Source organism: Carex rostrata, chromosome 32 (genome assembly GCF_964058835.1).
Source record: "Carex rostrata chromosome 32, lpCarRost1.2, whole genome shotgun sequence".
NCBI classification, from domain to species: domain Eukaryota; kingdom Viridiplantae; phylum Streptophyta; class Magnoliopsida; order Poales; family Cyperaceae; genus Carex; species Carex rostrata.
The window spans coordinates 3,885,860-3,896,720 of NC_135949.1; the positions used below are offsets into that span (position 1 = coordinate 3,885,860).

At 36.9% G+C, this 10,861-nt stretch overlaps 1 protein-coding gene and 1 pseudogene across 2 annotated transcripts; both read right to left on the reverse strand.

Moving 5' to 3' along the window:
* Positions 1-7: 7 nt before the first annotated feature.
* LOC144547720 (putative disease resistance protein RGA3) lies at positions 8-5,773 on the reverse strand. Its single transcript, XM_078296420.1, has 3 exons — positions 5,044-5,773; positions 354-3,225; positions 8-138 (listed from the first exon to the last, which is right to left on the reverse strand). Exons 1-2 carry the CDS (start codon positions 5,410-5,412, stop codon positions 1,432-1,434), a joined length of 2,163 nt encoding a protein of 720 aa, XP_078152546.1. The 5' UTR covers positions 5,413-5,773; the 3' UTR covers positions 8-138; positions 354-1,431.
* A 591-nt stretch (positions 5,774-6,364) lies between these two features.
* Positions 6,365-10,371, reverse strand: LOC144547824 (uncharacterized; annotated as a pseudogene). Its single transcript, XR_013509156.1, has 8 exons — positions 10,064-10,371; positions 9,699-9,768; positions 9,118-9,338; positions 8,939-9,020; positions 8,632-8,835; positions 7,890-7,954; positions 7,572-7,822; positions 6,365-6,881 (listed from the first exon to the last, which is right to left on the reverse strand). The product of XR_013509156.1 is annotated as an uncharacterized LOC144547824 (transcript).
* Positions 10,372-10,861: the final 490 nt, after the last annotated feature.

A 10,861-nucleotide genomic window follows, 5' to 3' on the forward strand; every position in this document is an offset into this window, starting at 1 on the left:
AAAAATCAATGAAAATGAATTCCCATTAGAAAAGGAAATTATTTCTGTGTATTACAAAACATATAATAAATCAAATAGTAAATTTATTTCTATCGAGGGTCTTCGAGGGGACTCCTAAATTTTCCTTGTGGTAGAACACTGCAAAAAAAGTTGGACAAGAGATTAATTTTGTAGCAACAACAAACAAGTAATATAAATATAAAATGTTTATTTGTCGAAACCAGTAATTTTGCAGCTTGATTAGTCAACAAATCCTACCAAGGCTTATGGTTACATAAAAGCAAAAAAGTTTAGTGGTCTAAAATTTAAATATTAAAATAATAAAAATTATAATAATAGAAAAATTTATGAACCTGATTTGATTTATTGTAGATCCCCAATTTCAATGTCAGTGCAACCGCAGTGAAGAACACGGACATAAGTGATGAATGGCTCTGTCAGGGTAGTCTCAATTGATGGAATCAATCCATCTGGCAAAACACAAAGCAATTTACAGTCTTCGATTTCCAACCTTGTAAGTGTTGAAATGTTCTGTCGACCGATATGTGGCTTTCCATGAGAGGAATCACCAATTGGCTCAGTAGATTCCACCAACTGTTGTCCATCCATTGTTATTGATTTCAGGACTTTACACCTGGAAATTTTCATTGTCGCCAACTTATCCAGATTCCCTAGTCCAGTAATCAACTCAAGGCAGCGACAATCAGAAATGTTCAATATGTCAAGCTGGGAGGACAGCTGCTCTAGCTGTAGAACTCGGAAACCATCACATTTACGAACGACGAGGTGCTTGAGAGTGTGAAGATTGTTGAATGGAAGAGATTGAATCTTGTCACAGTTATATAACAAGATTTCCAACCTTGTAAGTGTTGAAATGCTCTGTCGGCTGAAATGTGGCTTTCCATGAGAGGAATCACCAATTGGCTCAGTAGATTCCACCAACTTTAGTCTATCCATTGTTATTGATTTCAGAACTTTACACCAGAAAATTTTCAGTGTTGCCAACATATCCAGATTCCCTAGTCCAGTAATCAACTCAAGGCAGTCACAACCAGAAATCTCCAATTTCTCAAGCTGGGAGGACAGCTGCTCTAGCTGTAGAACTCGGAAACCATGACAACGACTAACAACGAGGTGCTTGAGAGTGTGAAGATTGTTGAATGGAAGAGATTTAATCTTGTCACAGTTATATAACGAGATTTTTTGAATTGATTGCAAGGAACATGGATCACACATCCATCCCGGCACTGTGGCAGAAGAATAAGATCCTACTACAAGTTTTTTGAGGTTAGGATGTGGCTGGAGGGATTCTAACCAAGAAAAATTGGCATCATGGACACTTATTCCTGGTTTGAGGGTTATTTTCAGCATTGATTTCGCAGGGTCAACCCAATCACCCTTGGAATATGGATTACAGTTTATATGCAAAGCTTAAAGTTTGCACTTATTTCTCATGTTAGCATGCTGGGCATCTTTTAAATTACTCACTCCATAAATAATGAGATTTCCTTCAAGGTCCGTCATATCCTTTAACCAAGCTACATTTGTAACTTTCACCATTGCTTTCATTGTCTTTATGGCTGGAAAATTAACAAGCCCATGCGGGAGATAATTTATTGGATTTTTTGCTTTAATAATTAATCTCCGTAAGTTACTAAGTGAACCAATACTTTCAGGTAGATATTCAAGGTTATAGCAATCAAGAATTAAAGTCTGTAGGTTGTAAAGGAGGCCAATGGATAATGGCAATGTTTTAAGATTGGAAGACTTAATATCAAGATAGGCTAAATGTTTCAACTCGGAAATGGAATCAGGAATTCTTGTCAAATTATTCTCTTGCAATTCCAATACCCTGAGTGCTTTAAATTTTGTGAGGTTACATATTTGAAAATTTCTGGAGTATCTCGTATAGATAGAAAGGGTCCTTAAACCCATCAGATTTTGTTGGAGAACTTGATTTCCAGATAAACCACTTACATATAAATGACGTGCTTCTTCCGGAACGTTTTCCTTTTGTATATCAAGTGGTTGATTGATCTCCACCGAATAATGTTCATTCTCAGAATTAAGTCGAGCAAGATCATGGATTATATCGTGCAACTTACAACGTTCTTCAGATCCACTTGAAAAATCATCAACAAAGGACCTCTGTTTTAACTCCTCATAATATTCAACACCAATTTCTGTGATTCTTCTTTTGCCCTTGGACTCAATGTAGCCATGAGAGATCCATAACTCTATCAAATCCATCTTTTCTAATAAGTAATCTTTTGGATACATTGAGCAAAATAAAAAACAGGGCTTAAGGTGGGCAGGTAGATGAGCATAACTGATCTGAATTGCTGAGAATACATCATTTGATGGATAGGACTCCCAAAGATCATTCTCTAAAATCTCTATCCACCTTTCTTCATCTGTTTCATACCTAAGGAGGCTTGCAATCGACTTCACGGCCAATGGCAGCCCACCACACTTCCTCATAATATCCTTTCCCATATTTACCAAGTGCGGTGGCATAGTGTCACTTGTACCAAGAAATGCAAAATGTCGAAACAACTGCCAGCACGAATCTTCAGGCATATTAGTTGGCCTAAAACAGGTCGTTGTTTGCATGACATCTGCAACCTTTTGATTTCTAGTTGTCACGAGAATTCTGACCAGCTTTGCTTCTTTAAAAGGAACCCTTATCGAGTCCCAAAGACTTTGATTCTCGTTCCACACGTCATCTAAAACAAGCACTATTGTTTTTCCCTTCACAGTTTGTGCAAGCTTCTCTTGTAATGAACTCAACTCACTCAAATCGCAAATTTTTTTGGTGACTGATTCAATGATTGCGTTAGTGAGTCTCCTAACATCAAATTCTTCAGAGACACATACCCACCCAAATAAATCAAAGCACCGGGTTACCCTCTCATCTTTGTAGACTAGTTGGACAATGGTGGTTTTTCCGAGACCACCTTTTCCAATAATTGAAATGACCGAAAAGGGCTTTTCTTTTTTTGATAGTAAGAAATCGATGACCTCCTTTATTTCAGCATCTCTCCCAAAAATGCTTGCCTCATCTACCATGTGACCCGTTGGGGGTCGTGAAAGTTTATTGTTCGAACGCCTTGGCCCATCACTCTTCTTTAATTTAAGAGCCTCACGATCCTTTGCTATTTCATCAAATCGACTTCTTATTTTTTTAAGCCGATCAACCATGCCATTAGGAATTTGCACAATGTACTGTCCAAAAAGAAATGTATATATTATATAAGTACGCCAAAATTCATAATTTGTTAACTTAAAAATGATAATTAGATAGGAAATTTATTATATTATGTCACCACTCTGATGTTAGATTGGAAAAGCTGATAATATAACAAGTGACCATACATTCCGGTGGATTAATAGGGATGAAAACGGAGCGGGTTCAGAGCGGATAATGCTGATACCATATCTGCATCCGTCGGATAATGATCGGATACGAATACGGATACAGATAATAAACTGATATCAAAATTCAAAACCAAATCTGTCTTAAACGGATACGGAGCAGATAATTTACGAATACGGATTTGAATACGGATATGAAACAAATAATTGACGGATAATTGAATTATTTAAACTTTAAGATACAAATATTAATTAACAAAATTCAAATATGAAAATGAATGAATAACTTAAGTTAGTTTATTTAAATTTGTAATTAAAATTTATGGAAATATCAAATTAAAATCAAAGATATAATTGAATGCCGGTTGGATTTAAAATGGAGACAATTATTAACAGAAATTTATATAAAAAATATATATATATATTTAAAGCGAAGCTAGATGGCTAACTGCCTTTATAATTATATACGGCAGCAACAGCCTTTTCGTCTAAAATTAAATAAATGAGTCAAAGACTTCAAGCTAGTCAAAGCCTTGCTCGAAGTACGAGCCTCATAAAGCAGCGAAATAGATGCGCTGGCTAGGTCTGTTGTCCGGATGCTTCAGATTAAGCTTTAGTCCCACAATCATAACGGAAAATAAATATGGTTAATATGTAAGCTTTTTCCGATTTCTAAGCGTCGCGTAGTAAGATATCGGAGATAGAATGGGTTGGAAAATTTGATTCAGATACGGATATCCGATTCGTTTAAGCATTCTCTTTCTCTGTCTAGGGTAGCAAGAAAGTTCGTGGACCGCACCTCTATCTGTATCTAGGGTAGGGGTGGTTCGTTTAAGCATCCTCTATCCCTAGTTCGTGGACTGCACCTCTATCTGTATCTAGGGGTGGTTCGTTTAAGCATCCTCTATCCCCTATCTAGGGGTAGCAAGAAAGTTCGTGGACCGCACCTCTATCCCTAGGGGTGGTAAGAAAACTCGTGGACTGTTTATGACTTTGCATTTTAATTCATTTGTTTATAACTCGTTTGTTAATGGACCAAGCTAGCTCATTGTTTCTAGCTCGCTCACAAGTTAGCAAAGCCAACTTAGTCCAAATATGAATTTATGCGAATTTAGTACGCATGAATTATTTTGAAAACTATGTTGGTACAAATTTGGAGATTTAGTATTTTTAGTACGTATGAATTTAATTACAAACTTTAATTTATGGTAGTTAACTTTATATTACATTATTTACATTTGGACTTTTGGTTCACGAGCTTTTGCCAGCTGGCTCGGCTCAGCTTGTTATCAAAACAAATGAGCCACGAGCCACTTTTTCAGCTTGAATCCGAATGTTGGCTCGCTCATGATTCGCTCATTGTTAAAATTAGCGAGCTATGAGCTTGGTCTAGCTTGGACCGAGCCAGCTCATTGCCAGCCCTATCCGTATCCGGATACTTCTAGCTTGGACCGAGCCAACTTATTGCCAGCTCTATCCGTATCCGGATACTATTTCTCTTATCAAAGAATTATCCGGATCCGTATCCGGTCGACCCTGTTTTCACCCAGCTAAAAAATATATAAAAAATTGAAGCATCCTCTATTAAGTTTTAGTACCACACAACAAGAATAATAACACTAGCACGAGTAAGATAATTTTTAATATCTATATGCACGAGGTACTAACCTCCATCTTCTTTCTCTTGTGAGAACCCGAAGCTTCAGAAGCCTTTCTTGCCTCTAGTTTGACATGGATGATCTCATACCGGTACTCGCCGAGCAAATCCTCGGCATCATAAGCGACCTTCTTCAGCTCCTTGAGCCATAGCTTTACAGAACTGTCTCTGATCTCCCTCTCCTCAGCATCGTACAGTGTGGGCTTTATCCGCTTCAGAGTTCGCATCAGCCTCTTCAGATCCTTCAAAGCTCGAGCACGCCCCCTTTTGGAGTTATTAGAATTTGAGGAAGAGGAAGAAGGAGCCTGCACAGAGACTCTAATTGAGGGGAGCAAATTGGTGGCTAGAGAGAGCACAGAGGTTATCAAACACCCTGCCATTTTGCTTTGTAGATTTCTTTGAAGAGACTATTTTGAAAGAACCTTAGATCTGAGTGGTGAATGTGAGAAATGTGTGTAGAGTAATGAGCACCAGAATTTTGAGTTCTGAGAAGAAGTGGTGTGGAGAAGACTTTGACCATAGAAAATTCATCCTAACCAAGGGGAAGAGGTATTAGTCACGACCATAGAAATTTGGTATTATCGCTTATTAGTCGCGACCATAGAAAATTCATCCTAACCAAGGGGAAGCCTGGAAGAGTTAATCGCCTTCTAGAAGAGGTATTAAATGAATTTCTGAGTAGGTTCAATGGCCCCTGGAAGAGTCAGTCTCTTCGCTCCTTCTTACTAATTGCCCGTCTTTAATCTTCTTCTCTTTAGTTTCCACGACCATTCCCAATTCAACCTCATCTCTTTACTGATGGCGACCCAGGTCGAGACTTCTTAAGCGTATTTCATTTCAATTGTACAAGATTTGAATATTCAATCAAGATAATTCGGTACTATCGCTTATTAGTCAAGACCATAGAAATAATTGACAGCGAACCAAGGGGAATGAATCGCGTTCTGTTAGAATTAAAATTGGTTAGATACATTCAATCGGATGAGGTTTTTAATTGAAGAGATCATGCGGCCTTTGGCTTAATTATTTATTTTATTATTATTTTTTAATCTAATAGGTGTACTACTATGTGTTAAAACTTGAAAGAAAAATGGAACTGAAAAACAGAAAAAATAATTTTCGTTTGACCCCTCAAGTTCACAAGTATTATTCGAAACATGGATGCGTCCCTAGCAAATTCATTTTTATAGGGACTTTTCTAAAAATACACATTGTAACTAATTGTTTGAAATTCATGAACTTCAGTTTGTAACTAGTTGTTGCAAAATTGTACCATATATAGGTGCTTTTTGCAAAGATTCTCTTCTTTTCTTTTCCTGCTACCATATTGTATTACAGCTTTGAGATATAAATTAGCTCCAAATCAATATGATAATTAATTTAATTCAAGAAAAATTAACAAGGAGATATGAATATCACAGATCAACTCTGTCACGGATTACTTGGCCCGGCTCAAGATCACTGGCTCAGAGACACTAGACAACCTACTCCGGTCTGAGTCGACCGAGGGTCGGCCGGTCAAGGTTTTAGTGTATGATGCATTCCTTCCTTGGGCAGGTGAAGTGGCAAGGCGGCACAGAGTATCCTCTGCTGCATTCTTCACACAACCATGTGCCGTGAACGTGGTGTATGGACACACATGGGAGGATCAGGTCAAGGTGCCGGTCAAGACGAGCCCTTATGTAGTGCCCGGATTGCCCGTTCTTGAACCCCAGGATTTTCCGTATTTATGCTCGGGGCCGGGCCGTACCTGGCTTATTTGGAGATGGTTGTGGCACTATTCAAGTGACTAAATAAGGCAGATGATTTGCTTGTTAACTCTTTCTATGAACTTGAACCTGAGGTTTGCCTACATAAAAAAAAAAAAATACTTCTATTTTTCTCCTTATTTTGGAAAAAAAAAAAATTTGCTACCTAGAAGCATGAGGACAAAGTCAGTAATTAAGTAAAAGATATTATTTTTTGGCAACTTGTCTTTAGCTCCTAAATCTATTAAAAAAAATATCCACATTAATTATGATATTAGGTACTTATATGATGACAGTAGTGCTGACGGTTTCATGATAAGGATCTTTCAAAAGTCAACAAAACCAAAAGTTATTCAAAGAAAAATAAAATAAAACCATAATAGTACAAGGACTATAATACTATCAATTGATGATAAGGATCTTTCATGTTTGTATCTTGTTCATATTTGGTATTGAATCAGCTTTTCAATGTCTGTGAAGAAAATGACCAAGGACAAACAAGCATTTCTCAATAATATAAAGCATATATTTCATAAAAAAGAAGTGTTGCCTATTTTGTGATTGTGGCTATAGACTGATTTAAAATTGTTCAATTAAGGTTACCGTCAAAAACATGTATTCAGGTGTATTTTATGACAATAATCACAAAAACATGTATTTAAACACGAATACCTAACCTCATTTTCAAAATATTTTGTAAAATGTTCTTCGCTGCCAGTGACAAGCAAATATATAAAATTATAAATCCAATATGCTCTCTACTCAAAGGAAATTTAATTCATTAATTATACCATGTAAAAGAAGGCAAAACAAAGTTGGGATAGTCATCAAACTTGGTACATAGAGAATGCACGGCATCAGGTCTGGCCGTTTCACCAAAAGAACCAAGACCCAATTCTTCAGCATGTATGCCTCCAGTGATAAATGCTGATTGAATGTTTGCTCTATTTGATCCTTTTATGTCATGGTGCAGAGAATCACCTACTGTTATGCATTCCTTCGGGTCAATACCTGTTAACCCTATTGCTGATTCATATATCACCTAAAATGAAACAAAAGATATGTATGAGAACCCAAAATGAAACACGGGTAGAACACAAGTATAATACCTTATGAGGCTTTCCCATCCATCTCACTTCTCCGCCCAGTTTCTCATACTTAGCCCCTAGAGTACCTGACCAATGCCAATCACCTTATTTGTTAGTACGAGTGAAGCTACGGTACAATGCATAGTGCACACCAGCCTGTACTATGGCTCCATATCTCCATTTTCAAAGTCCAAACGGTCGATCCGAACAGCTCAGCATGACCTCCATATGAAAATGAACTTGAAGACCAAATTTTAAATTTTTCAGAATTTTTTTTACTATTTTTTTAGACAGCTAGGAAATTACTTGATCTAAAGATTCTAGAATTCATATCCCTGAGGTAATAGAAATTTTGAGTTTAGATTCGGACCGTCCAATCTGCTTTATTAAAGGGGCCCGTGCATTCCATCCCGGGCCGGATTGACCCGGATTCTAATCAGACGGTCCAGATCTAAACTCAAATATTTTGTTACCTCAGAGGATTCGTACTCAAGATTCTAGACAATTAAAATTTAGTGATTTTCTACCTATCTAAAAAAAGTATAAAAAATATAAAAAAATATAAATTTAATCACCAAATACATTTTAATATGGAGATCATGTTGAGCGGTTTTGATCAACCATTTAAAATCTGAAAACAGATATATGGAGCAATGGTATGTAAGGTTGTGCGCTATGCATAGTACCGTAGCCTCACTCTGATTAGTATTATACTATATTATATGGCATAGCCAAAAGAAATAATAGAATAACAGTAAAGCACCAGGCATCACACGCAAGTTACGTGCTTCGACCGTGACATAATCTGGATTAGCAACCAACATAGGTATCGGTTTTTGTCTCTTTGCACATAGTTCTAAAATCTGCTCAAGACCCTCCAAATCCATAGGTTCTGAACCACCAGATGGTAAACCTAGTGCTTCAGTGCCATGCGCCAGGATAAACTCAGCACATCTAAACCTAAACCCTATGAATAATTAACACATGAAAGCATTTGCAAAAGTTCACATTATTACATATGTTAAGCTAACATAGGAAGATTAATATAGAATACAACCAATTTAGACTACCTCAAGAGATATTGCCCCTCGATCATTCCATGTCATGTGGATGCATCTTCTTCCCATAGCAGCAAACCAGGAATCATCTCTCCTAATTTATTCTTATTATTATAATTAAACATTAAGAGCTAGATCTAACGAAAGGTAAATTTTCGTACTGACCTATATGAAATAATATATTATTATACCTCAAAAGAAATTGATGGGTTAGTTCTCCACTGGTAATAGCACCAAGGAATAGAGACGGGTCGAACCCGAGAGATTTAAGCTTATCATCTATAACAACTGCTCTTCTAGATGAATTGCTTATAATTACCATTTTAGCCCCTCTTGCTGCTAGCTTCTCTACTACCAAGTCAATATCAGCAAGCGAAATTATCAGATAAATGTTTGGGGCAAAATTCCTAAAATATTAAGTTAGCTCTCTCAGGATGTGAGAAAAATTCAGCAAGTAAAGTTACTACATCATGAGGTAGGAAAAACCATTACTGTCTAAATTAAAAATTCAAGATATTACATTGTATGTTTTTTACTAAACACTGAAAAGCAAAAACTGAAATGTCAAAGTTAACCCTTCTTAATCTTTTTGGAACAATTTACCCCTTTATCAGTCTATATCAAAAGTTTTCACCGATTTAGGCAATTTGATTTCACAAAAATCTCTCTTTCCTATCCTCCCTAAATTCTCCCAGATCACTAAAATTAACCCAATTTCTCTCAATATATCATAACAGTGCACGAATTAAATCAATTATAATGTCAAAGAGACCTTAAATCGTCCAGATTCAGCAAGAATACAGATCCCATCCAAGCAATTGAAAGCACAAGAAGCCTTCCCACTATCAGTTGAAGTGGTTTCAGCCAAGGTTTATGGTTAACTTGTTGCCAAATAAATTCAAAATTTGCATAAATTTTACAATGTGCCTCCAATGTCCAAACCCTTCTTTCTCTGCCACTGTTACCGCATATATGATTAAAACGAATGCCTGATAAAAGAATCTCAAGGTCTAAAGTTTTCACCGATTTCGGCAATTCGGTTTCACAAAAATCTCTCTTTATCTCCAAAAGTAACCCAATTTCTCTCAATATATCATAACAGTCCGCAAATTAAATCAATTATAATGTCAAAGAGACCTTAATCGTCCGGATTCAGCAAGAGTACGGATCCCATCCAAGCAATTGAAAGCACGAGAAGCCTCTCCACTTTCAGTTGAAGTGGTTTCCCGCGAAACGGAGCATTGGCTGGAGCTGGAGCTGGACATGGTCTTGCTCGTGACAGAGAGGAGTGATGGCTGGAAACGAGTATATAGACCTCTAGTGCTTGAAATGGAGAGAAATCTACTGGGCGTGATCGGAGAGGCGCAGTAGAAGCGTGCAATGTTGATTTTTGATCGGAGAGTGGGAGAAGGAGAGGACAAGTGAGAGAGGAAGAGCGCTCTCATTTTTTTTATTATGTTTTCCACCTTTTTTTTCTCTTGGCGAGGAGACGCTCAGAGCAACGATGCCTAGAAGGCGGAGTTTAGGATCTGCTGAGGTAACTCAAGTTTTGAGTTTAGATCCGAACCGTCCGATCAGAATAGATCAATCGTCCAAGTTGGAATGCAAAGGTCCTTGAGTATCGTGTCAAACACATATCGAATGGTCCGGATTTAAACTCAAAATTTGAGTTACCTTAGGTAAAATGAATAGTTTCATGGCCTGAACCAAACGAACCGATTTTTTTAAAAATACCCAAAAAAAAAAATAATTTATTAAAAATAATCATTTTTTGATTGAAATTTTAAAAATGCTCGGGCAGCAGAAAAAATTCGCGCTCGAAAAAAAATATATATTTTTTTAATTTTTTATTCCGAGCGCGGATATTTTCCGCGGCCCGGATATTTTTTTTTTTTTAAGGGTTTGGAAAATATTGTTTTTTTGGAATTTTTTGTC

Bases quoted from the DNA above. Each gene is read 5' to 3' on its own strand.
- LOC144547720 (XM_078296420.1), bottom strand. From the start codon at position 5,412: ATGGCAGGGTGTTTGATAACCTCTGTGCTCTCTCTAGCCACCAATTTG. The intron at 3,226-5,043 runs GTTAGTACCTCG...CTTTTTGGACAG, and splicing joins ACAAGAGAAAGAAGATGGAG to TACATTGTGCAAATTCCTAA.